Genomic DNA, 26,984 nt, shown 5'->3' with positions numbered 1-26,984 from the left:
CAATGGAAAGTCTCGTAACTCTGGCTTCAATTTGCCAGAGAATGTTTTCCAACAGGAGGGGGTAATTAGAGTGTTTTTACTAGTTGCTTCTCTATGACCTAGCCCTCACAGGGTCTTTATCATTTCCCTCGTTTAAAAAAATAAGTACAATGTTCCTTTAATTGAGTTTTCGTTTTCGTTTTATTAATGGTTCCTGCAGCTGTGCTGTTTTGCCCGTGAAGACAGGTGAGATCCTCAAATGAGGTAACCACGTCCCCTGGCTGGCAGCTTCTGTGCCCCGGAAAGAATGACTTTCCATTCCCACCGGCACTTCGGCTGGGGGGCCTCTAACCTTTCTATGTCACATTCCATAGCCTTTCTTTCCAGGAAAAGTCGTACAGTCGAAGATTGAATAGTGTCTGGGGGTAGAAGGGGCTTGTCACCAAGTAAGCGTTGGTTCCAGCAAGTCCTTGCCTGTTCGGTGAGCGGAGCGTGCCCTAACACGACTGCTCATGTTCCCCCCAGCTCTGCCATTCTGTGATTCCTAGTCCCTGGAACTTCTCCACCTGGCACTCTCACATTTCCCACTTCTGGGTTAGGCTTTGTCTAACCATCCATTTGTTGTGCCGGTGCAGAGATGGAGGAGAGAGCCGCAGTGAGCCTGGGTGTTCAGTAAGCGCTCACCACTTAAGTGCCGCTTTTTCCTTCTGTTCCAAAGACCAACCAACCTAGTGTCAAAAAAACCTTGTCTCGGTTTGGTTTCTAAGTCGGATGGTCATTGCTTTTTCATTAGGTAGACTGTTGGCTCTTCGTTTCTTTTAAATGTATTTTAATGTTTTTCTGATGATATATGTAATGCATTCTTATTTTTAAAAATCCAAGTGTTAAAAAAAAGCCCTCAAACATGACTATTTCAGAAATTTGAGAGACTCCCATAATCCAAACCCCTGTTGATAGCCACTAACAGCCACTTGGTATTTATTTTTCATCTTTGCTAACCTGAAAGAGCTAAACAGTATTTCCAGATTTCTTTCATCATTCATGAGATTGAGCATCTTTTCACACGTTCATCGGCCGTGTGTGTTTTTTCCCCTCTGTTAAAGCATTTGTTCCTATTTTAGGCCATTTTTCTGTTGGGTTGTTCATGATATTGACTTATAAGGACTCCCTGCATAAAAAGGAAATATACCCTTGCATGTATTGGAGATATTTCCCCTGCTTTTTTTTTTTTTTTTTTTTTTTAAGAGGGAAGGGGGAGAACATGTGCATGCGAGGGTGAGGGGCAGGAAAAGGGGGAGAGAGAGACTCTCAGGCACACTCCCCACTGAGCTTGGAACCTGTCACAAACTGTCCCACTGAGATCATGACCTGAGTGGAAATCAAGTCAGACACTTAACTGGCTGAGCCACCCAGGTGCCCCCCACTTTATTCTTTTAATTTCGCTTTGTGGTTTGTTTGGCTACCATACAAAAAGCTTTAAAATCGTATGTAATTATATTATCATTTTTTCCCTTCATGTGTTCAGGATTTGGAGTTGTTCTTAAAAAGGATATTCACCCATATTTTCTTTCAACATTTGTTGTACTTTTTATAATTATTTGAGCCAGCTGAGGTATATTCAGGTGTAAGAAATAAGGGCTATTGGTTTTAAATAAATACTTTTCATCACCTGGTAAAAGTGGCCATCTTGACTTTGGAGCTCAGTGACCTCAGCACCTACCAAATGAGGGCTTTTGGTAAGGCACAGAAAACAATATTATGGGAGAGAGTGAGGGATTGTTCATTGGTCACAGAAGGCTAAAATCAGAGTGGGCTAATTGGGAGAACTCTGTTGAGATAGACCCTTTGATTAGCATGGAGAAGATGACAAAAGGAGGAAAAGAAAAGGCATTCATACGAGGGGCCCAGTTTGACTTGCCATGAGCTAGAATTTGGGGGACCCAGGCTTGACCGTGCGGTGGGGACCTGTGGAAGGTTTTTGAGCTGGGACATAATTTGAGCAGAACTGCCCTTGAGGAAAATGAGTCTGGTAGTGGTGTGGGAATGGATGGAAGGGAGGGTGCAGACATCAGTTAGAAGACTAAGGCTTTAGGTTGGTTTGCTTTGGGAGATGGTATACGATGGTTCCAGTTACAAGCAAGCAAGGAGGTCTGCCGGCAGAACACATCACTGCAGTGTGGATCAAGGCACATGGGTGATGTTTCGTCGGGTATTGAAAGCACAGCTGGAAAGCTAGGATCGGATAATACACAGAGCTCTAGAGAAGCTACCGCAGGGTTGGTAAGGCACTAGTCACAGGACTGGGTTTGAGGACAGGACCTGAAGACGAGGAGCAAGAACGTGACAGTACGACACTAACTCAGGTCCTGGAGAAACCATGAAGAGGTTTAGACTCAAAGTTAGACTCCAGCAAGGTTACCTTGACGTTCCTCACCAGGCATTGAAGCAGAGGTCAGAAAATTATCCTTCCCCTTGCCCCTTTAAGGAGAGAACTGATCCCAGTGCAGGCAGTGAGGCTTAGCCTGCAGGTGGGGTCACCTGGGGTGAGGTGAGTCTGAGCGGGATACAAGGCAGAAAATGAATGCTCTTGGCCAGTCAAGGAAAACAGTTTAATTGCCTCCCATGGGGACTGCCCAGCTTTTCCTTGTTTGTAGCTTTAAAAACGAGCTCTTGGCAATACTTGTCTTTATTCTTCTTCCTTCTGGTGGTGGTCATGACGTTCTCTTCGTTCCCCCGTGCAGAGAAAACTTCGATGTAGCTGCTGGATGCTGGAAAATTGGCCTTTTAATTTTTAAGAAACACTTTTGTTCTCCAACTTTTATATTATTCAAATGGAATTTAACCTTTTCATCCTTTTTAAACTTCAACATAACTTCTCTGTGTTGAAAGACTTCTTTACAGTCTTCGAGCTAATCTTGATTGAGAAGCTGTTAGGGAATCGACAAGTGTGGCACATGTAATAGTCAAAATGGCTTTATGGGTATCAACTTGGAGGTTATATCCACCTGGACACACAGAACTTAACATTTTTTCTTCTTTCAGACCTCAGGAAATCAGATCCAATCAGGAGAATTTGACCTTGAACTAAATAATGAAAAGGCTGCTGCAGATATGGCTCCAAATGGCTGGAAATCTCACATATTTAGGAATTCTACTCATAAAAGCCTTAGGAATTCACGGAAGTATCAGAAAGGCCTTGATGTGGAAACTGAAGAACTTGTAAGTTGTTTTTCACTTAAATCTTTTATGGTGGAGTTTTGCTGTTGAAATTCTTGCCCTTGCAAATATATTGCAAGCGCAGATGATTCCTACTCTGAATGATACCCTTCCTGGAAAAAAGGAAATATCTACTTCTAAATGCATTTGACAATGGATTAAAATCAATTCCAATAAAAAGTGGATTTCCAGTAGGAGGGAAAAAATAGATCCAGAAACGTAGCCTTTGTGTTTAGATGCTTAAAAGTAAATACTCCATTCGTCTTCGAGATTCAGAGATAAAGCTAAAGTAAACGGCCCTGATATTTGTCTTCTATTAGGAAGGATTATCTCTGATGGTCTATGCTGAAAAACCAGAATAACATCGGTTTAAACAAATTAAAAGTTTTCATTTCTCTTTCACCTAAAAAAACCCTTCCTGGTAAGAAGCCCAAGCCTAGCGTGGTAGTGGTTCCGCAGTCCCCTTGGATTCAGGCTCCTTTCATCCTGATCTTCACTGTACTTGAGTGTGACTTCCATCCTCACACATCTAAAAGGGCTCTTGAAGCTCCAGCCATAACAATCACAGTCCAAGCAGCAGGAAGAAACAAAGGATTTTCCAGAAGTCCAGACATTACTTTTACTTATCTGTCATTGGCCATAACTTAATCCCACGGCCATACCTACCTACAAGGGAGGGTAAAAAACTTAATCTTTTTCCTCTATGCATTGCTGCTCTGAATTAGATTGGAATTCTCTTACTAACAAGGGGAGAATGTCCAGAAATAGCAAAATTGAAGACTTGTGATATCATTAAGTCAAGTTAACAGAAACTTTTATAATTGTGAGGGAATCCATTCTAAGAAAAGGTATTTTCTTCAAGAAGTTGTTTGAAAATACATTTGGATGTTACTTGATAAAGGTGGTTTATTTTTATTCCTGTGTTGGCCTGAAGAAACTAATCCTACCTAGAGTTCATTGCTTCTGTTTTTCTCTGCCCACAATATTATTAACTGCCGAAATTCTAAGGGCTCTCTTAGCAGTCTTAATCTTGGTATATTTATGGAAAGAAGAATAACAATTACACCATCATGAAGTTGCTTTATCTTAAGTAAGATAAACAATTCCCACCCACCCCTCTTGTGGCTATGGAAGCATCCGCTTTTTATTTTCTCATTTATCTTCAGAGCCATGCTGCTGAGTCTTTAGAGTCTGGTATTTCAGAGGAGAACTTCTCTGAGAATTGCACAGAGAAGAGGGGGAGGCAGAAAATGCCACAATCAACAGATTGTCCCAAGTACCATCAGAGAGGGTTCGACAGTGTACCCAAGGAAAGGGAGGAATTGCGATGAGAGGGACCTGGGGAGACCTGTTTGTGTGTGTTGAAGACAGCAGGCCAAGGAAAAGGGTCATTTATCAGGCTGGAGACTGGGACTTAAAGGTAATGCTAACTAGGGAGGGAAATGAAATGAAATGAAAGACGGGGAAGAGACAAGACGAGAAAGAGACTGGCTTGAAAAAAGAGAGCCGAAAGAACCTACCCCCATGTTCTCTGTTTTGTAGAGACCAAAACATGATCTCTGACCATAAAGCTATGGGATTCCCTAGGCACCTTTTGTATATAGTTTAATTCTAAAGGAGAATATTCTGACTATAGAGGTAGTTTAGGTGACCTAAATCCTTCGTGTTTGAGAAGACCTTGAGTTTGTCATTTGCTGAGAATCTGGTATGTGCCAGGTATTGGGATAGTTTCTAGGGATATAAAGACATATAGTCTTCACCTTTAAAAACAAAACTCGCATATTAGAAAAGGAGGCGTGTAAATACAGAAGGAAAAAAAATCACAAAACAAGCTAAGCTTTGAAATAGGAGAAGCCTGCAAGGAACAGTGATAAAAGAAAATGGGCATAATCAAGTCGGCTTTGTGAGTTGGGACATGTCCCAGAAAAAGGCAGTACTGGCCAGGATGCTGGGGGTGAGGGGAGCAGGCCCGTGTTCTCAGGTTAATAATGGTATCCCACATTTGTAAGAACGTTTATCCATCTATTCATGGGTATTGTCTCATTTGACCCCACCATCATCCCTGAGTAGAGTCGGGGCCTGAATGCCAGAGCCTTTTGTGCCTGGGTCCTGCCTCACCTCCCTCTGCTGAGGCTGGAAGAGAGACGGGCTGATGACACCACGGAGACTGCTTCTCGGGTGAACAACTCTCACTCAGCTTACGCCGTGCAATTAGTGCCCATTGTTAGGATTTTATAACAGACTGTCTCACCCTTAGGTAGTTGGGCCTAGATGGGTCATTCTCTGCGCCTCATCTGCAGGCTCCTTGAGGGCAGTGCTGTCTTTGTCTACACACTCTGGTAATGGTTGTGTCCTCACCAGTTGGTCCTGATATATCTATATTTGTGTGCGTTTGTGTCTGTGTGTTCTAGGATGAAAATGTGCCATCAGTGTCTTTTCTGAAGGTCTTGAAATTGAACAAGACAGAATGGCCGTACTTTGTGGTCGGCACGGTGTGCGCCATTGCCAACGGCGCGCTTCAGCCAGCGTTTTCAATCATATTCTCAGAAATGATAGCGGTAAGTTTGCAAACATCACGGAGGAGCTTGACTTTAATCCGTTCTCGTGCTGGCCTCACCACTGGCTCCATTTTGGAGTAAAGCAGCCTCAAATGAAAGTACGCCAAAGTTTTTAATTCCCTTGTGAGGAACGCTGTGAGGCAAAAGAAAAAGTAGCCTTCCAACCATTCCAAAGTAGGATATTAATGATATTATAAGGAAAAAAAAAATCACTGATGGAGGCATTTAATTATGTCTCTGCATTGGGGTGAAACTGGGGTCAGGCAGTCATCGGCATCCCACTTGTGGAGAGCATGGCTGGGGGGTACGGGGGTGAAGGAAGGAAGGGCTCATGTCACAGCCTCTGAGAGGCCGGGCACTCTGGCACAGGCCGGCCGCCACTTCCCAGCTGGGCAGACGTGGGCTAGAGGCTGTCCCTTCTCATGCCTCAGTTCCTTCATCTCCAAAATAAACATACCTCACAGGATGGCTGAGGATGGAAAAAGATTATAAAGAGAACTCTAAGGTGAGGCATTTCAGAGTGTCTGCTTTGAAGTCAGTATTCAAAAAGCAACCACGAGCATGTCGTCGTTTGAGCAATCCTTCCAAGGCCTGGGGAGTCTGAGACCTAGAAGACTCAGACTATCCAGTTGTTAACTTCGGTGGGGGATATTTATAGGACCTCAATCAGGAATAGCCAAGGCTCTATAAGACCCACCATTTATATCGTGTAGTCTTGGTCAACCTCTGACATTATTGGAGAGACTTTCTTGTTAAGATGAATTATTCACCATCATTGTTACAAGTTTATTGTACGCGTGGAAGACATTGGTCTACAATTAAGAGCACAAGCCAAAAAGTTAACAAATTAGAAAGGACCCTCCAGGTGTTTTAAAATTATAAAGCAATTCCTGGCTCTCTTGCCATTCAAGAGCTGTGTGGACTGTATTTATATCTGGGGGCCTCTGCTTTGTGTCAGATGCTGCACTAGGCCCTGGAAATAGGGCAGAAGATAAAGCAAGTCCTGCCCTCAAAACAGTTACTTTCTACTGGGACAGACACAGAGCACACAAGAAACTAATACCCACCATGTCACGGGATAGCAAGTGTTGGAAAGGCAGGACCTGGCAACGGGGAAGCTGGAGGTGCTGTTTCAGGTTGGGTGGTCGGGAGCCGCTGTGGAGGGAGGGGTGCAGGGCTGGGGCAGAGGGAACAGTGAGTGCTGGGGAAGAGGAACAGACGCCACAAGTGCAGCCACGCACGCTCCACACGCGGTGCTTCACCCCACGTTACTAGCCACACATGCCTCAAATCCGTGGCCACAGGAAGGAGAAATAGTGGTTCCCAGAGGGCTGGGGAGTGGGGATGGGGAGAGTGACTGTTGATCAGGTGCAGAGTTCCAGAGTGACATGATGCGAAAGTTCTGGATGCGGGTAGTGGCAACGGTTGCACCACACTGTGAATGAGCTTCATCTGCTGCACTGGGTCCTTAAAAGTGGTCACGATGGTAAATTTTTTTGTTATGGGTTGTTTTTTTTTTTTAATTATAAAATATCTATATGTTCAAAGCCTAGTGTTTCAACTGTGATGCTTAAGCCATCATTTATGGGAAGAGTGAAGAGGATCATGTAATCCAAGTGGGCATTTTAAATGTTCTTTTGCAGGTTTTTGGACCAGGGGATGATGAAATAAAGCAGCAGAAATGCAACATGTTCTCATTGCTTTTTTTAGGCCTGGGAATTATTTCCTTTTTTACCTTCTTCCTTCAGGTAAGTACCTGTGATTTCATCTTCTCATCACGTCTCCATGCCGTTAGAGAACATACTTTATCCATCAGCTAGATTTTCATTACCTATTAACACATGTTAATTATCAGTTAATCAAAACCTAATGGAGCTCTTCCTCCTTGCGACGAGCGCTGTGAAGGAACACGTGTGCTACTGCGTTCAGACACCGTGGCCCTGGCCAGAGTGAGCTCGTCAGCCCCGCTCTGCTTGTCCTCTTCTACCTAGACTCTTAGTACATTTCTTCTGTCTCTGTAACTCGGCACCACGCAGGCCTTTCTAACACAGTCGACGAAGTCAGAACGAGCTTTCTTGGTCCTGTCCAGCACGCTCATCTTCTGTCGTCGTCGAACCCATGGTAAAGCGAGGCAAGCATCTTCCTCAGAAAGCATTGCCTTACTGGTAGCGAGTCAGTGCTCCAGTCCAGCCCTAGGTCTTGGTGTATTTGGGAGTGGAGCTGGTTTTAGAAATGTGTTTTGGAGGCTGTGACGTAGTGGGATGATGCATAGCACTGCAAGGCCCACACTGGCCGTGAGTGATGTGCCGGCCAAGGAAGGAGGAGACCAGAGTCGTCAGGCCAGTCTCGGACACCTGGGGCTGATGCCTCCCCGGGTACTGAGCACCCATCCTCCTGGCTTCCTAAAGACTCCTGACGGGTCCTCCCCAGAGCACACTCTCCACGCCTACATGAACGCTCAGTGTTGCCTGGAGGCTCCCAGCCATCGGGGGCCCTGGAAGCAGGCCCAGCTGTGGACATGGTATAGCTCAGGAAGAGGGACATTTTTCTGGCAGGGATGCTTGGGGAGGAAGAATAGTCTAATTGTTCCCCAGTAGGAGAGTAGGTGGAGCCGAGAAGGAGAACCAGCAAACTCACTTGGAACTTGATGCGGCAGACATCCTCCTCCCCTCTGCCCTCCGCCCTCCACTCTCCCACCCTCCTCCCCTCTGCCCTCCCCCCTCTTCCCCTCTGCCCTCCCCCCTCCTCCCCTCTGCCCTCCCCCCTCCTCCCCTCCACCCTCCCACACTCCACCCTCCACCCTAGGAACCGAAATGTATTCCTGCACAGACCTGCTACTTCTGTTTTCAACTGTTTAAAGTGTCAGGAACATGCCGAGTGTTGTAATTATATATGGTATTGTTCTTACTGAGATGTTGTCCTTGAAAGTTTGGAGAGGGAAACGTATTTAGAATGTTTCAGAACCCAGAACTGGACATTTGTAAGGTTTTGGTGTTAGGATTCTTTCTGCATGCTGGTGATTGGGTAGTACAGGAATTTGAAGTTGGGACTTTGAGTTAGTGTTTGGTCATAGACTTCCGTTATCTGAATAGTGGATGAATATGTAAGTAATGTAAAAATCGATGTGAATATACCCACTGGGGTCAGAATACTGATGATCAAAAAGGGACAATAGCCTTTTTTCTTTTTCTCTTTTTTTTCCTCCCCCCTCAACCAGGGCTTCACGTTTGGGAAAGCTGGTGAGATCCTCACCACCAGGCTTCGGTCGTTGGCGTTTAGAGCAATGCTAAGACAGGTAGGTGTGCACACTGGTTCGGATTTGTTTCGCACGCAGCCTGTTTCTGTTGTTCTGGGCGTCTGTAGTTCATGTCTGTGCCTGCCTGCCCCACCCATGCATTCCTGCAGGGACCAGCCAGGGCCCTGCAAGCTGTCCTGGTCTTCAGCCAGACTTCTCAAGGATTTCATGGGAGTAGGCTGAATTTAGGTAGCTTTTTGGGCTTCTTTAGCCACTGTTTCTATCCACATGCGTACTCTCATTTCAAGGACCTGTGGCCCTTCTCTGGCTTCTATGCAGGTCTTAGCAAGGCATTTGAAACTCCGGGATGTATTTAAACAAAGGAAAAGGTGGTGGGTAATATTCATGATTGACTATGATAACAATTTTCCCAAATGTTGGTAACTGAGTTTTCATTCTGTCTTAACTTGAGCTCAGTTTTCTTATTAATTCCGTCGTTTACTCATTCCATTGTTCCCAGCTGTGTACCAGTGTGCCGGTACCTGGGACTATAAAATGCATTTTCTACCCTCTTGAGAAGTCCACAGTCTAGTGAGGGACATGTGGGAAAATGTGCAAATTTCAATTCCCTGTTTTTATAGAGGAGGCTTAAGAGAGGGCCAGAATATTATCCATGCACTTGACAGGAATTGATTAGATTCCTGTTCACAAAAGAGCCCACAGCAGGTATCCTATTTTGGGTGGGTCTGAGTTTACAAACTTTTTTTCCAGTATCTTTTAAGTGTTGCTATGTAGGGAAAATTATTTTCTATGAAACTAAAAGATGCTGTGGATGAGTGGCCTGTAGTTAATTGTTTCTAACATACACCTTTTCAATTCTTGCTTAGAAAAACAAAACACGGTGGGAAACCAGGGCTGATTTTCTCATGCCTAGAATTTTCAAGAGTTGTGTTGAGCACAACTCCAGCCCCTTTATGAGGGACACCACCCCATCAGGGAGGAAGTGTCCATAGTGTGCCATGCAAGGATTGGGTGATGGAATGCCCACCTGTGCCCTCCACCTCAGGTGCGGCTGGCAAGGAGCACGGATGCAATCTAGAGAAGCCCTACCCCACCCCCGGCCCCCAGATCAGCCATGCTGTCCTGGCCACAGCAGAGCAGCCTGGAGCTGGGGTCCTAGTGGACCCCAAGGATTCCTGCTCGTGGCAGGGACTGGGGCTCTGCACTGCATGTCCCCTCTCCCCTAACTCCAGGGCCAGGTGAGGTGTGGTTATTTCCAGCACTGAAGGTTGTGGAGGTTTTATCTACTTTTCTTTGCTTGTTTTAATTTCGAACTCATTTAAAGGTGTGTTTTGTGCCACAGGACATGAGCTGGTTTGATGATCATAAAAACAGTACTGGTGCGCTTTCTACAAGGCTTGCAACGGATGCCTCCCAGGTCCAAGGAGTATGTAGACTTTATTCTGTTTTTCTTTAATGTGTTTCTTTCCTTTCTTCTTTTTCCTTTTTTTTTTTTTTTTTTGAAGATTTTATTTATCCATTTGAGAGACAGTGAGAGTAAGCGGGGTGGGGGCACAGGGGTGCGAGGGGAGGAGCAGAGGGAGAGGGACAAACAGACCCCCGCTGAGCTCGAGCCCTCCAGCCCTGGGGCTCAGGCTTGATCCCACAACCCTGAGATTGTGACCTTAGCCAAAATCAAGAGTCAGATGCTTTAACCAACTGAGCCCCCAGGCGCCCCTTCAATGTGGTTTTGAATTAACATATGGCATGGCTGCAACAGCTAAGCCGCTTTCAGCTGGAAATGACAGAAACAACTCAAACTGGCCTAAACAATCAAGAGGAAGGTTGGACTTCAAGGTAGATTGATTCATTGCCTCAAAAATGTCATGAAGGACACAAGTTTCCTGTGTGTGTGTGTGTGTGTGTGGCACTGAGTGGCTTTTCAGCCCCCACCCATACATCAGCCACCAAACCACCACCTTCCCGTAAATCTAAGTTTTTGGCTAACTTGGGTCATCTGCCCAAGCCTTGGCAGATTACTGTCTCTGGGGACAGCCACGCTGTCCTTGGTTGAGGTCCCCCCTGCCGTTGGAGCTGAGGGCTGTGACTTTGAAGCTTCCGGCTTCCACCCAAGCCAGAAGCAGAAGCGGTAGGAGAGTCACCGGCAGTGTCCAGTGCACCGGCGCCCCCTCCTTTTCTGAGCCCTACAAACAGTTATTCAGCTCCATGTATGCTTGGTGGTGGCTGGTCTCTCAGGATAGATAGATACACTTTGTAGCAGTGTGTAAATTTCCCTCTTATACATGGGCAGCAAAGGGTTCTTAACATGGCCAGAGTATACTAGGGTTAGTCTTCTCTTTACATGTTGCCTTTGTGCCAGAGTACCTGTGCCCCACATCCTCTCCTCAGAGCAGCGCTGCGGATGACCTGCTTTTGTAAAAAGGCTTAATTGGCGTGGGCAGGCCAGGAATGAGAACCGCAGGGCACGAGCAAAGAAAAACCTGCAGTGCCTCATGAGTGAGGCATGGGCGTCTTGGGTTGATGGCAAGGAAAGGGAGCAAATGTCAGCCAGGCCCACAGCCCTCTCCTCCTCCTCACCGGGAAGGCTCAGACTGCTGCTTATGCATTTGCGACGTGAAACACAGCCCCCTCTCTGCTTCTGCTCTCGCAGGCCACTGGGATGAGGCTGGCATTAATTGCACAGAATACAGCTAACCTCGGAACTGGTATTATCATATCCTTTATCTACGGTTGGCAATTGACCCTACTGCTGTTATCAGTTGTTCCCATCATTGCTGTATCAGGAATTGTTGAAATGAAAATGTTGGCCGGAAATGCCAAAAGAGATAAAAAAGAACTGGAAACTGCTGGAAAGGTGGGTCAAATAAGGCTTCAGTGAGTGTAAGTAGTGTTTTTAGACATGTGTTTTAGTTGATTTAGTCCAAAATGCATGTTTGCGCTCCCTACAGCCGATAACTGTCAACGCCTCACAGAACATTTACTGTACTAATGATGCCTGTAACTTGACAATGGGATAATTAATGCAGGGCTCTTAGCCTGTCAAAAAGCACTTTATGTGTAGTTTTTATAATTTTTTAAATAATTTCTGAATATCCAAAGTCCATTTTACTTTGGACTAATAACCCAGTGACATTGTGGAGAGAAATGTCCCCCCTGTGTTACATGGAGTCCTTAGGGCAGAGAATATAAGTGAATTGTTGAATTGCTGGTACTTGGGAGATCATGCTTTCTCCTTCTTGGCTGTGATGGCTACAGTGAGGGGTCGCCGCCAGATGGCAGTAAATGCTTCGGTGGGTGGCTCTAACCGTGGTGGCAGTTGGGCAGCCATTTACTTGAGCCTTACCGGGGCCCATGATTGTGTGAAATACACGCACGACCTCTTCACACTCTCACAGTAATCTCGTCAGGCAGCTACTACTGTTATCCCAATTTTGTAAATGAGGAACTTGAGAAACTAGGGAAAGACATGGCAGGGATTCAAGTTCTGGTTTAATTTCAAAGCTCTTTACTCAGTAGTCTCTTCATATGTACTGAAATGTATCTAAAGGTAGATAGAAATGTTTTATTTACATGTATATGCATTTAAATATTTAAACTACAGCCAGGGACATTTGTACTTACTTGTGCCAATATTATCCTTTATTGACACATTAGGAGATGAAGCAGACAGATATAAATTGTGATAGAGTTTCTGCAGCACCACACGTGACAAAGCCCTTTCGCACGTTACGGCAACTGGCCTTCGCTATGGTTCTGTGAGGTGGGGCAGGTAGGAGGGCCCCCTCACAAGGAAGAAAGCATTCCGAGGTTCGGTGACTTGATCCAGATGTGTGTCCTGTCAGGAATGAGATGAAAAATCCATCCAAGCAGGTTTGCACTGAGCCAGTTATGTCCAGTGACGCCATTTCCCCTGGTCTCCTAACCCACATCAGCCGCGGTGCCGTGTTGGTGCCCCCCCCGCCCCGGGTCTGCATCAGAACGCTCGCGCCTGCTGTGCACCCCACATCCTCCCCTGGAGCCCGGGGTCTGTAGGCTACTTCATGAGTCCGGGACTTAAGGAGCCCTGGGTGTTCTCACAGTTGGAAGACCCTCCTGGCTGCTGGCCGTGTGTACTTGAGGGCATCGTTTCCTGGTCTTCCATTTGGCACAACTAACTGCTGAAAAACCACTGTGGTTTTTATTTCCTTTCTCCCTGAAACCTGGTTCTTCCTCATTTCAGAAGAGAGAACTGTCAGTAGATAGAATGAAGATCACGTTTTCTTAGACCAATTACATGAAAAGAAAAATCTTGACTCTGGTTAAGATTAGAGCTTAACTCTATTAAAAATGACTACTAACACTGAAAGGTATCAGAATTTGGGCAGGAGTAGGGCAGTTCGTAATGAGCTTACGGCAAATGAAACATAGCCCCTCGGGTTATTAGTCTTGGGCTTGTTAGTCACCATGTGGGATATTGAAGAAGATCCCCAACTTCTCTGGTCCTCCCTTCACACTTGGATGAAATGGGAAACTGTATCAGATACTATCCCATGTTCCTTCCAGCTAATACTCTCATTCTAGGAATCAGAGAATAACTCAAACAAAATTATTTTTAATAGCCACTTAAATCTAATAAGATTTTTTTAAAATACAGTGTGAGAGATCAGAAATTTTAGATGTTAATTGTTAGCAATCAGTCATAATTCAATTTTGTTTATTCAGACAACTCTTGATATAACACAGAATTAAGATTAGAAAGAAGGTCCTGGAATTTCCTCACCCCCATCACTGTCATATGTTTTTTTGTTTTTGTTTTCAAAAAGAAAAGCTCTTACTAACCTGGGTGCAGATAAATCATGGTTAAAGTACATCCGGATTTGGGATACGTTCCCTTTTTCAGAAAGGGCTCAGCAATGAGGGTGTTGACTCCTTGGCTGGTAAGGAGGTAGGGAGAGTCTGCATTTAACCCTCTTGACTTAGGCCCTGACTCAACTGAGATTACAGCTTGCCGAACCAGGACTAGGCCTCAGAGCAATTAATCCATGGCCAGGAAATCACGCGTTAAGTGTGAAGTCGTTAACAACGAGCTACTCCCTGTATATGTTACAAAGTCGGGGAAGCAGAAAAGCATAATGGGTTAAGAACACGGACTCGGCATCACCTAGCCTGATACGGAATCCTTGCCAACTTATTAACTCTAGGGCTTGAGGCAAGTCATTTGACTTCTCGGTGTCTCAGCTCCTTCAGCTGTGACAGGAGGATAACACTGACCTCACGGGGCTGTGTGAGGCTAAGTGGGAGCCTGTCCGTAAAGCAGAGTACCACCCGGCACAGACTGACCACTCACAGTGTGCTCCAGTCTGGCTGTCATCGCTGTTAGTTTTCATTTCTAACTAAAGAGAGGTTATTCAGCCTGAGGTATCAAATATCTTGCCTTCCTCTGGTTACAGAAGCTGAGAACGGAGGTGAAAGTTCTTAAAGCTGAGAAAACAAAAACAAAACTAAAATCTGATGCTGTTTGTGTTTATGGATTTAGATAAGTCAGCTGCAGAACCAGGCTTTAAACTTCATAGCTGAGGCACAGACCGTTAACATTAGTCCAGGGCGGTTTGGCTGGAAGAGTCAGAAAACTGCTCTGGCTGCTTTGAGTAAAAAGGGATTTGAGGTAAGGGCGCACAGAACTGCAGGGAGTACAGATGGAGAATATTCCCGTAAAGTTAGAGGCTCTCAGCCACACGCTCCTCTGTGTTGGAGTCTCTCTACACCTTCGTTCCGTTCCTCACCTGAGGATTCAGACCAGCTGCCTCCACATACCCAGTGTGGCTCCCCAAACGGAGACCTTCCTCTCGGAATCCACACCACCTCTCCGTTCAAGCAGTGGCCTCCAAGTCCAGGAAACAGAGGAGTCCGGGGTCCATCCCTGGTTTACGCGGGGCCCGAAGGCAGGGTTGTGTTGCTTATAGCTGGGATCTTCATCCCAGCTGTGACTGGCTGGTGTCTCTAAGGAGGGATATGTGCATGGAGGAAATGTGCCAGTGCACCTCCGGTGGGCCCTTAGAGGTCACAGAGCCTAATGCCCTCTTGTTGGACCCTACCCTGTAAAGAAAGCAGAGCCACCAAAGGCTGTGACAAAAGCCAGTCAAGTAAGTGGTGGCAGGGCTGGGAATAAAATCGGGTTTCTGGTGTCCAGACTACCATGCTTGGCCTCAGCTTGTAAGTCTCCCCAGGCATAGGAAGACTCACCCACTGTATTTGGTAAACGAGATTTGCTTTTGAGATGGGTAGTTCTGCTATAGAGCTCGTCTTGAAGAACACATCTTGAATGCCCTTGCTTTCAAAATTGAAGGAATTAAAAACCTTTCAACATAACCTGCAGGATTTCTCCAACAGAGCCCTCAAGTTTCTAATTTTCATTATCCAGGAGTAAAAGCCCCACTTCTAATCAAGATCTGTTCTACGTTACAGATCGCAACGGAAGCAATAGAAAATATTAGGACAGTTGTGTCCTTAACCCAGGAAAGAAAATTTGAATCGATGTATGTTGAAAAATTATACGGAGCTTACAGGTAATGAACATTAGTGATTGTTACTAAGAACCCAGTGCTTTCCTAAGGCTTAATAATTATTCCCAAAAGATAAAACTTCTCAAAAAAAAAAAAGTATGACTTTAAGGATGACATTTTTTCAACAGCTCACTGAAAATAAGTAGCTTTTTGATGCCCCTGGGCTATAGGATTGGATTTTTACATCTCTTGTGAAAAGAACAGAGGGGTGTCGGGAGACCGACCACGGAACAGAGGAGCGCACCGGTGTGTGCGCCCCATTGCGGGCAGCGTCAACCACCTCTCCAGGCGACGGTGAAGTATTCCAGGGAATTCTTCAAACTCCGATTTCCTTGGAATTGTGTAGACTGAACTAAAGATGAGACTTAGTATTTGGCTAGAGTATTCCATTTGTTCGCTGGATGAGGACCAGATCCAGGCTACTCGTGAAACCCACACATATTTCAGAAACTCCCAGGGGCATGACTGGCTACTTGTTTCCAGCCAGGACCTGTTTTTATAAATGAATGTATTTTAACGTTAACAAAATTAAACACGACTTAGAATACAACTTTGCAGACTAGAAGCGCCGCTTGAATGCTTACAGATCTGAGAAGGGAAAAGTGAGGTTTTCATTGTATTCCATCTCCTTCGTTATATATACTTCATGAAAGTACGTTTTTCTCTCCATTTGATGTAAATAGACACGTTACATGTGAATATATATGTGCCGTTACCTAAGACTTATGGTTAATTGGAACTTCAAGGGAATGAAGGAAGAGCTAATTTTTAATTTGATTATAATTTAAAGATGGAAGAGCACCGCAAATTAAGTAATTTTAAGTAATGTAGGACCACGCTCATAGCATGTAAGTTAAAATATCCAAATCAGTGATAGTTTGAATTTTCCCAAAATCTTTCCGAATGCCTTCCTTCCACACCGGGAGTAAGTAAGCCACTGTTCTCCTGAAGGGTGTAGAACACAAAGTATAATAAGGTAGCTGTGCTAACAGGGTAGCACGTGGGCTGATTAGAAATAATAGTGCGGCCCAAACCGTGTTGGGACTGTGGGCCTAGCTCAGGGAAGAACGGACGTGTGTGTGTATAAACCTCAGCGACCCTGCTTTTCCGAATCTGGAACATGAACTGTGACATGAGAGAACAGTCACAGAAGACAAGACAATACTGAAGAAGTCGCACTCAGACAATTCAAACGTCAAACCTCACTTCGACATCCTCCGTGTTTTTGATTGAACAGTCGTGTTTATATCATAGGGGTTGAATTTCTTTTTTTTTTTTTTTTAAAGATTTTATTTTTTTATTTATTTGACAGAGATAGAGACAGCCAGCGAGAGAGGGAACACAAGCAGGGGGAGTGGGAGAGGAAGAAGCAGGCTCATAGCGGAGGAGCCTGATGTGGGGCTCGATCCCATAACGCCGGGATCACGCCCTGAGCCGAAGGCAGACACTTAACCGCTGTGCCACCCAGGCGCCCCAAGGGGTTGAATTTCTGATTGACTAGTTATTAACATGTAATAATAGCAACTATCAGTTGAAAAATCAGTATGAGGTACTATGCTAGACATTTATATTGTTTAATTCTCCATTCTGCATCATATTGGTTATCCCCGTGACACAAATCAGAAAACTGATCCATAGAGAAGTTGTCATGTAGTCAAACTAACAGAACGAATGAATATACTAATTTGCCTTGCAGGAATTCTGTGCGGAAGGCACACATCTATGGAATTACTTTTAGTATTTCACAAGCATTTATGTATTTTTCCTATGCCGGTTGTTTTCGATTTGGCGCCTATCTCATTGTGAATGGACATATGCGCTTTAGAGATGTTATTCTGTAAGTAACTTTAAAAATAAAAGATTATTCTATATGGTTTTAGGAGGTCTATGCAAAATTTGAGAGTAGGGCAAAAAAAGCCCTCACTTGTTCTAAAATGAGGTCAGAGTTGAATCTACCGTAGAAATCGGATTTTAATAATACTCCAAGTACAGCTGAATCATCCAAATGGACTAAAATTAACCAAGTTCATAAAAATCATAAACCAGAACTGTAGTAATACACAGAACTCCAGTCAGGAGGACAGCAAACTTTCCCATTGTACAGTGTAGGCAGAAATAAGTCCTAAAGTGAAAACTGCTGGTTACCAAGGACTCAAACCAGAGGCTTAAATAGCTCGCTGTTGATCTGCGACCACAAGATGGCACTGATAAAGGGATGGGAATGCATGACTGAAATCTGGCAAAGGCCTCTTCCCCTGACTGGGCCTGAGATGACCCTGTTTGGTCTTGTAGCGTCTCCTTTTTTCTTGGTTTCCAAGGCTAACCAGCAGTCTTTCTAATCGAGGCATTCCTCTTTTCAAAATATGCTAACGACATTCAATTAGGTTGTGTTCTTGTCTTGCCAAAGGGAAGCCATTCTTTTTAAGATCACTTGGCATATTTCTGCTCTGGTGGGATGATTTTAAAGTAGTAGTAGACAGCCTCTTTTCCGAACAGGGGGAGGACAAGGAAAGTGTTTTCATCCAAAATCAAAATAACTACGAAAAAAGTATATATAATCTTTATATCATTCAGGATCCCAGCAGGACACAAATGCCCCTTGGGATGGGGTATCTAGGGCGAGTGCTAAAAGGTCTGTTTACAAAGGTGTGAGAAGTGTTAAGGTAAGCAGCCCCCGGGAGAGCTGCCAACTACCCAGCAGTTCCCAGCTACGAGCCACTAAGACCCTCAGCCTGAAGGGCAAGAGGATGCAAGGATTTTCAGAACCCAGCATAGGGGGCTTCTGTGGTCCTCGGAGCCACACCAACCACACAATCTAACAAGAAAGAAGCCAACAAAACAAATGCCCTCACCTCCTGCTAGTGCCTGTCATTGCCACACCCCATGAGAAGCCAGGGGACAAGGAAAAACTTTTTGATGCAGTCCGTGAAGGTCAGCCTCTTAGGCAGGGAGTGGGATGGTAACAAGATGCAGGTGGACAGGGAGCAGAAAGTGGTTTTGGAGGCTGCATGGCAGTATCCCTGGGGACATAACTCTGGGGATTGTAACTTAGAGCACTCGGTTGTCTAGAAGAACATGACTGAGGAAATGGGCCCTGCCTCTTTCGTTTTGTTTCTACCATTAAAGAATTAAATTCTGGATAACTGGAAGACAACTTTTTAATCTTTTATGTTAAAGCTCAATTATAGGCTATATAAGAAAGGCAGCAACATGTGGGCTGTTTATCGCTATTTTATTAATTTTTGGTAACCAACCTTAACCAAGTATTTAAGGGGGAGCCTTACTATACCCACCATTCCTGCCCCTGTACTTAAAACACATTTTAATATCTTCGGCTTAGAAGTTTGGGAAATGAAACATTTTTTTTAAGTTCTCCAGTATTAATGGATAAAAAATTCCTCCCCTCCCCTCATTCTCAGGGAGCTCAGGTGTCAAGAGTAAATAGCCTCCTGGAGATGGAGATCTCAGAATCCTAAGCCCTTCCTAAAAGACATTATCATCTATTTCCATTCTTCAAAGAGCATATCACTGGAAAACAGAACTTTAGCTGAGGACAATTGTTTTTCTCAGGGTAGTGCCAATAGTTCCCTTAGTTATAAGAGAAAACTGAGTTGTAGTAAAGGCTTGTTTTCCCTAATACAGTTTCTTTAGCTGCAGTGTTAAGTGCGGAGCAGTACTGAGTGTGCGGTCGCACCGGAGAAACTACGAACAGGCAGCAGGTCCAGCCACTGAGTAGGAACCGTCACCCCTTGTCCGATGCTGACGAAGCCCCTCCAGCACTCGGTGCTCCAATGCTCTCATGTCCAGAAAGGATGGAACTAGTCACTAAAATTACCGGAGGTCACGAGTCAGAGTCGGTTAGAAGCCACTTCCCGAAAGAGAAGAACGGTGGAAAGTTACAGACCTCTGGCCTCCCCTCTAGATTTCCTTGGTTAATGGAATTTCACGGAAATGTGTGTAGTGGTTTAGGCAGGGGGTCGGTGGAGGGGGCGCCTGCAGGAGGAGAGAACATCGACACTGGTGAGCGGTAGGTCTTTAGACTTTGAAACATCACAGAGCTAATCACAAGCTAAGCTTCTCATTCCCCTACTTCTGCCCAGGGTGTTCTCGGCAATCGTGTTTGGTGCAGTGGCTCTAGGACACGCCAGTTCCTTTGCTCCAGACTACGCGAAAGCCAAGCTGTCCGCAGCCCACCTGTTCATGCTGCTTGAAAGACAACCTCTGATCGACAGCTACAGTGAAGAAGGCCTGAGGCCTGTGAGTTCTCTGCTGCCTGCTGAATGCTGGGTTAATGTTTCCTAAAGGCTTGCTATCTGCTAGATGATCAGCACAGGAAACCTGTCCTGATTATGCTGACCCATATTGAGCTTACTCTGGGACATTTACAGGCCAACATTCTCAACATTTTGAAGTTTCATGGGGGGGGGCACCTGGGTGCTTTCGTGGGTTACGCATCTTTCTTCGGTTCAGGTCATGATCCTGGAGGCGCAGGATCAAGCCCAGAGTCAGGCTCCCTGCTCAGCAGGGAAAGAAAGCTTGTGCTTTCTCTCTGTCAAATAAATAAATAAAATCCTTAAAATAATGAATAGAATTTCATAGGGGATTTCAAGGCTTCTGAAGTTGAGCACATCAAAAAGTAAAGAAAGGGGTGCGTGGCCGGCTCAGTCAGTGGAACATGTGACTCCTGATCTTGGGGTCATGAGTTCAAGCTCCACGTTGGCATAAAACTTAATAAACTTTTTTTTTTAATTTAAAACTAAAACCTCCTCTATTGAATGAAAATCATAGTAAACTTTATTTTTTTTTAAGATTTTATTTGACAGAGCACAAGCAGGGGGAGCGGCAGGCAGAGCAAGAAGCAGACTCCTCTCTGAGCAGACAGCCTGGCGAGGGGCTCTATGCCAGGAACCTGGGAGCACGACCAGAGCTGAGGGAAGATACTTAACCAACTGAGCCACCCAGGCGCCCCCATATTAATAAACTTGAGAGAAAAGTTGTACTGCAGATGTACTAGAATGGAGTAATTTCCATGAAAAATGTTAATTATTTCTGCAGGAAGGTATACGTGTGTAACTCTGTAGGTGAAGGTGAATGGCAGTGCGGCTTTAATCACATTTTGTAATGACTGAGTTACAAGTGGGAAGAAGGCTACTTTATTCACATTCAGAGCAATAATCCTACACTATCTCCAGAGTTAACACAGATTTAGATCTGAGTGTTCTTTGTATGACACCAGCTGCTGCACATAGGAGTGCACGAGCAGCAGGACGCATAGACAGTTTTTCTGGGACTTTATCATGGATTTTCGTGTGCTGAGAAAATTCCTGTGCCCCATGAATGAGCTAAAAAGGCAGCCAGGGTTTGAGATAAGGGCTGTCCACTGAGACCTCAGCTAGACGCTGCACCAAATTCCCAAGCCTTTGCGCCTTTGGCCACTGGCTTCGCTCTAGCCTCAGAACCATCACTTGGGAAATCTAAGTATTTGTCTAAAAGAACCAGAAACTGAGTTTAGATAACAACTCTCCGTGACTTTGGTCTTTTATCCCCATCTCCTATCTTCATTTTCTGTAACGACAGCTTGCTTTCAGTAGTAACTGGTGCCGACACTCGGACTAAATGTGAATTTTATGTTCCTCTCCAACAGGTAAAGTTTCTGTGAAATACTTATTCCAGTAATTATCAGACTAATTGTAATAGTAACATTAAATTTATTTTTTAGGATAAATTTGAAGGAAATGTGACATTTAATGAAGTCGTGTTCAACTATCCCACTCGACCAGACATCCCCGTGCTTCAGGGGCTGAGCCTCGAGGTGAAGAAGGGCCAGACGCTGGCGCTGGTGGGCAGCAGCGGCTGTGGGAAGAGCACGGTGGTCCAGCTCCTTGAGCGGTTCTACGACCCAGTGGCTGGAACAGTGGTGAGCACACTTTAAGTTAGTAACCTGATTTAAGGTTTTATTTCGAGTGGCTGATAAACGAATATTCTTATAAGAGGAAAAAACCTGGACAAATAAAGGCCTATAATCCTGGCTGATGCAATAACCACATTCTAAAAAACCCAAACTGGTACCCATTCTCAGGCAAATATATGGGGACAACAGGGTAGAACACCTGGAGTTCAGTATAGTTCAGAAAATGCTGAATGTGCAGCTAACCTCTGCCCCGCTCTGGGCCGACTGAGCCAGCCCGGTCCTCCTAAGTCAATATTCACTTCCTGGTTTGTAAAGGTGAGCCACAGACTCTGGCCAGAATTCTAGGCAGACAAGCAAGACAGGCTAGCACCTTCTTACTGCCTCCTGCCTCCTTCTGCCTTCTCTTTTGAACACTGAACTCAAGGCTCTTTGACTTTGAGCCTCATCTCCAGCCCTTTCATACTTAGCTTTCATCAGTGACTTTCTAGCACCTAGGTCCTGGCTCTCTGCCGTGAGTGAACTTTACTGATAATGCCTGCACCTCCCATCACCTTGGACTGGCACCCACTGACCAGTCCATCCCCATTTAGATGGTCACCAAAGTGTTAAACCTTGTATAGTTAGCTCTTTTAGTTAGGAAAGCTTATGCTTCCACTATTAAAACTACTCTGAAGGGATTAATACAGGCAACCGGCTTGACAACACGATGTGCTAATACTATGGTAGAATTTCTTTCTTTACTGAGAAATCATGACTAATTGAACGTGTTTCTGTTCCTCCACCCAGAAGAAAGCTGCATTCTCAGTTGACATATCACAAGACTCCACTGTTCTTTGAGCTTGTTCACTTTGCATTGAACTCTTGTCCTCAGTGCTGTCAAAAAGAGAAATGGGAGAAGTTTAAGGCTGGTATTTCTCGGGGGAAGAGTGGTAGAGGTAGGACAGGAAGTAACCTACTCTGAGCATCTGGGGCCATACTAATGAGCTTTTTGTTCTGGCTGCCTGGAGGAGGGGATTAAAGTCAAGCTGAAAGGTTGGAGTCATTCTGGGAAGAGCAGATGTGAGTAGGACCCCTAACTGCAGACTCCTTAGAAGCAGGATGGTCTACTTGCCTGGAGCGGGGCACAGAAGGACGAAGAGGAATGTGGAAAGACAGGGCCAAATGGCCTATCCTATCATTTCACCAGTGAGATGAAGAAAGGATGGCCTAATCACCATAAAAATCCTTTTTTTTTTTTTTTTGGCCTCCAACTCTAAGTGCTTAGAGACTGTGAGCCTTGGTCTTTCCTAAACCAATGATGCCCAGATGTCACCATGCTCCAAATGGTTAATCTGTTAATTTACGAATTAGGTTTTCTTCTTCTTTTTAAGCCCTTCTTATAGTTTGTGGACTTTGGTTTTCAGCTCCTAGATGGTCAAGAAGCAAAGAAACTTAACATCCAGTGGCTCCGAGCCCACCTGGGCATTGTGTCCCAGGAGCCCGTCCTATTCGACTGCAGCATTGCTGAGAACATTGCTTACGGAGACAACAGCCGGATCGTGCCCCAGGATGAAATTGTGAAGGCAGCCAAAGCAGCCAACATCCATCCTTTCATCGAGACCTTACCTTATGTAAGTTAACTGGTAATTTCTTGGGATGAAATCACAATCAACTACAAACTGTTTTCATCCTCAAAACAGGTCCTGAAGTTATACACCAACAAAATCTTGTAAGAAAACTTGTCTCTGTAGTAGCACTAGGACCTTGAACAATGCGCTGAACTGCATGATACCAAGTTTCCTTAGTGGCAAAGGAGAGCATCAGGCATCATGTCAACATCTTATAAATGTAGTGAGAGGCAAATGAAGGGTATTAATTGTAGGTACAATATCTCTGGTTGCAAATTGGTGGTTGTGGGCTGCATTCAGATAGCAGTCATGTTTGATTTATCTTTTATGGTGCTTGCATTCTTAATTATTTTTATTTTGAGATTGTATATACATTCACATGCGGTTATAAGGAACAGAGATTTTATGTACGCTTTACCTAGTTTCCTCCAGTGACATCTCGCCAAACTGTAATACAATATCCCCACCAGGATACCGACGTTGATCTGATCCACTGCTAAGATTCAGACTTCCGGTTTTGCTTGCAACCACCTGCATGAGTGTTTAGTTCTGTGCAGTGTTATTGCATGTGTGCACTCACATACCCACCACCACTCAAGATATAGAACATTTCCTTGTATGTCTCTTAATAAAAATGAGACTTTAAGTAGGATTAGCAGTGCAAAAGTAAAATTAAATCATGCATCCAGTACACAAATATATTCTGAGTGCTGACTCAGTGCCAGGCCGCATTTTGGGAGACGGGGCATACTGGTGTAAACAATGGTGAGAGACCACTGCTGCCTTCATGGAACTCAGAACACTCTGATTAATACCCCCAAGGTTGTATTGTGTTTCTCCAAGGCAATATAAAAATAACTCCAGTCAGGTCCTCTACCCAAGGTTGTTCTTTGGGTTAGACTATGAGCTTATCATGAGATGGAATTTACTTAGCATTTACCAAGCTCATTGTAAATAAACATAATTCTTATTAAAAAAAATACAGAACATTTCCACCACCACTCCAGTCCCTCATGTTGCCTTGTTAGAGTCACACACACACACACCCTTTCTTTTTGTCCTCACACCACCCAACCTCTGGCAACCACTAACTGTTCTCCATTTCAGTAATTTTCTACTTTAAGAATCATTAAGCACACATACAGTATATACCCTTTGGAGGTTAACTTTTTCCACTCAGCGTAATTCCCTGAAGTTCTTGTATCTGTAGTTCATTCTTTACTTCTTTAGCGGCATTCTTTTTAGTGGGATGATTAGGACTGCATGATACGGATTTTGCCACAGTTTGGTTAACCATTCACCTGTTGAAGTGTGTCTAGGTTGTTTCTAGTTTTAAAAGTAAAGCTGCTGTAAATATTTGTGTACAGGTTTTAATATGAACCTGAGTTCTTATTTCTCTGGGATAAATGCCCAAAAGTTCAATTGGTGGGCCATATGGTAATTTCAAGTTTTCTAAGACACTGCCAACCTCGTTTCCCAAGTAGCTCTGCCATCTTACCTTATTCTCTTATGCCAAAGTACAGTTAACACTTTCTCTGCCTCTTTGCCAGCATTTGCTTTTGTAATTCTGACAGATGTGCAGTAAAGCTCATTGTGGTGGATTTCCTAATGGCAAATGATGTTGATTTTATTTTATTAGAGAGAGCGGGGAGAGGTAGGGAGAATCTTAAGTAGGGCCCATGTCCAGCACAGAGTCTGAGGCAGGGCTTGATCTCACGTCCCTGAGATCATGATCTAAGCTGAAATCAGGAGTCAGATGCTTAACTGACTGAGCCACCCAGGAGCTCCTGGACATCTGTTTATATAGTTGCCATCTATATTTCCTTTTTGGTGAAATACCTTGTTTTTTGCCCATTTTCTAGTTTTCTTTCTTGAGTTTTGAGAGAGATTGATATGTATCAGTCCTATGTCAGATATATAATATGCAAATACTTTGTCCCAGTCGATAGCTTTTTTCATCCTTTAGTAGGGTCATATGCAGAACCAACTTTTTAATTTTCATAACGTCCAGTATAACGATTTTTCCTTTTACAGATTGTGCTTTTGGTATAAGAACTCTTTGCCTAGCCTGGGCCTTCTAGGTCCTAAAGAATTTCCCCATTTTTTTCCCCTTATGGTTTTATGATTTTACATTTTAGTCCACGATCCATTCTAAGTTCATTTTTGAATATAAGGTTTATGGGTCATGTTCCATTGTATTCCTTTGGAAACAACATTTACTCTCCAGTTTCTATGGTCCCCCAACTCTCCCTTGTTAGCTTGTTAGAGCTGCTATGTCTGAAGCCAAAGTGCAGTGAAGTCAATATGTATTTGAAAAATAAGGAAAAGTTCAGTGAAACAATTTTCTTCAGTAATTGGTAAAGGTGAGTACTCCTGCAAAGATGATTTGAAGTCACTAAAAGCGATGGCAGGGATCATCGATCTTCTGCTATTTATCTAGCTTCTAAGGTTCTACTGAACTAAACTGAAATAAATCTTAAGTACTTTTATATTCTGCTGTAATTAGCAATCACACTTAAACCCGCCAATTTGGTTAGCCTTACTTAGCCTTACTCACCCTTAACAGGTAGTCACTGAGGTCAATCAAGGATAGGATTTGATTAATAGAAACACTTTGCTGATACTGGACTTAAATTAATTCACTTTACTGCATAAGCCTTGTAGTACTTTTTTGGCTCTTTATTCATTCTACGCTTTTTCAGCCTAGAATGTTCTTTCTCAGATCCAGCTTCCCTTCATGCATCTCTCCTTTCTGTTCCTACCTTATCTCCATATTTTCTATTCATTTCTTCTGATCTTTCATAGCATGTTGAATATACCTCTTATTCAGTACATACTAGACCTTATACCGAATGCTATACATCCGGTTTTTCTCCTTGCATTACAAATTCCTTCACGGTAGGAGTTTTTGTATTTCTCACAGTTTTTGGTGTAAGAGAATAAACTAGGCTCCATGTGGGTCATATGAATACTTCACATTAAATTTTTTTTTTTAAAGATTTTATTTATTTAACAGAGACAGATAGCGAGAGAGGGAACACAGCAGGGGAGAGGAAGAAGCAGGCTCCCAGCAGAGGAGCCCGATGTGGGACTCGATCCTGAAACACTGGGATCACGCCCCCAGCCAAAGGCAGACGCTTAATGACTGAGCCACCCAGGCGCCCACACATTAAATAATCTTTTTAGGACTCCAAACACATAACATCAATTGGCATTATGAGAATGGTAGGAATTGGGGAATTCAGTGCTCCAGTTTCTGTTGCAGAAGACCACGAAGAACTAAAGTAACTAGTTCTCTGGTTGGATTCTGAAAATGAATATTCTCTTAAGTGGAAAAAATATTAAATGGATTATGCAGCTGTTAAGACATTTATAAACAAAAGTTGCTGTAAGTACAACTGTCCTATATTAAGTACAAGTTTATGCAGTATACCATTAAAGTTAATCAAGTCCTAACCCCAAAAATTACGTCTAACCTGCAGAAATATGAAACAAGAGTGGGAGATAAGGGAACTCAGCTCTCAGGAGGTCAAAAACAGAGGATTGCTATTGCTCGAGCCCTCATCAGACAACCTCAAATCCTGTTGTTGGATGAAGCTACATCAGCTCTGGATACTGAAAGTGAAAAGGTAGGGCCTCTCTGCTCACATTCCATTTAATTTGTAAGATAAAAGTTTTTTTGGTACTATCAACCATGAAAAAAGTAAATAGAACTTCACTGGTTATATTTTAAAGTAAAAAATTTTTTTAATCCTTCCAGTATTTTCCAAATTTTGTAAAATCATCTTAATTTCATAAGCCAAAAAAAACATTCAAAAGAAAATAGCATACCTCATGTTTTTTACACATTAATCATGAAAAGCTGGAAAATAAAAAGGAACTAGTAAGATACATTTGTGGACAGAAAATTTAGAT

General features: G+C 43.9%; 1 protein-coding gene across 5 annotated transcripts in view; it reads left to right on the top strand.

The window, feature by feature from the left end:
- The window catches only part of ABCB4 (ATP binding cassette subfamily B member 4), a 61,563-nt gene that overhangs the window by 34,181 nt on the left and 398 nt on the right, over positions 1-26,984 (top strand). For 4 of the 5 annotated variants that reach the window (XM_044386216.3, XM_026504806.4, XM_048213079.2 and 1 more), the window contains 12 exons: positions 3,022-3,198; positions 5,607-5,753; positions 7,397-7,501; positions 8,971-9,048; positions 10,352-10,435; positions 11,660-11,863; positions 15,454-15,554; positions 17,248-17,388; positions 19,652-19,808; positions 21,271-21,468; positions 22,866-23,072; positions 26,552-26,698. In XM_044386216.3, coding sequence (XP_044242151.2) covers positions 3,022-3,198; positions 5,607-5,753; positions 7,397-7,501; positions 8,971-9,048; positions 10,352-10,435; positions 11,660-11,863; positions 15,454-15,554; positions 17,248-17,388; positions 19,652-19,808; positions 21,271-21,468; positions 22,866-23,072; positions 26,552-26,698 — 1,746 coding nt within the window. Of the gene's footprint in view, positions 1-3,021; positions 3,199-5,606; positions 5,754-7,396; positions 7,502-8,970; positions 9,049-10,351; positions 10,436-11,659; positions 11,864-12,663; positions 12,880-15,453; positions 15,555-17,247; positions 17,389-19,651; positions 19,809-21,270; positions 21,469-22,865; positions 23,073-26,551; positions 26,699-26,984 lie in introns of those variants that run through there. The other variant, XM_044386221.3, reaches the window with a different exon arrangement.

This window comes from Ursus arctos, unplaced genomic scaffold (assembly GCF_023065955.2).
Source record: "Ursus arctos isolate Adak ecotype North America unplaced genomic scaffold, UrsArc2.0 scaffold_3, whole genome shotgun sequence".
Classification (NCBI taxonomy): Eukaryota; Metazoa; Chordata; class Mammalia; order Carnivora; family Ursidae; genus Ursus; species Ursus arctos.
Note: the sequence above shows the minus strand (reverse complement) of the source record. Positions and strands in the feature narration are given on the sequence as shown.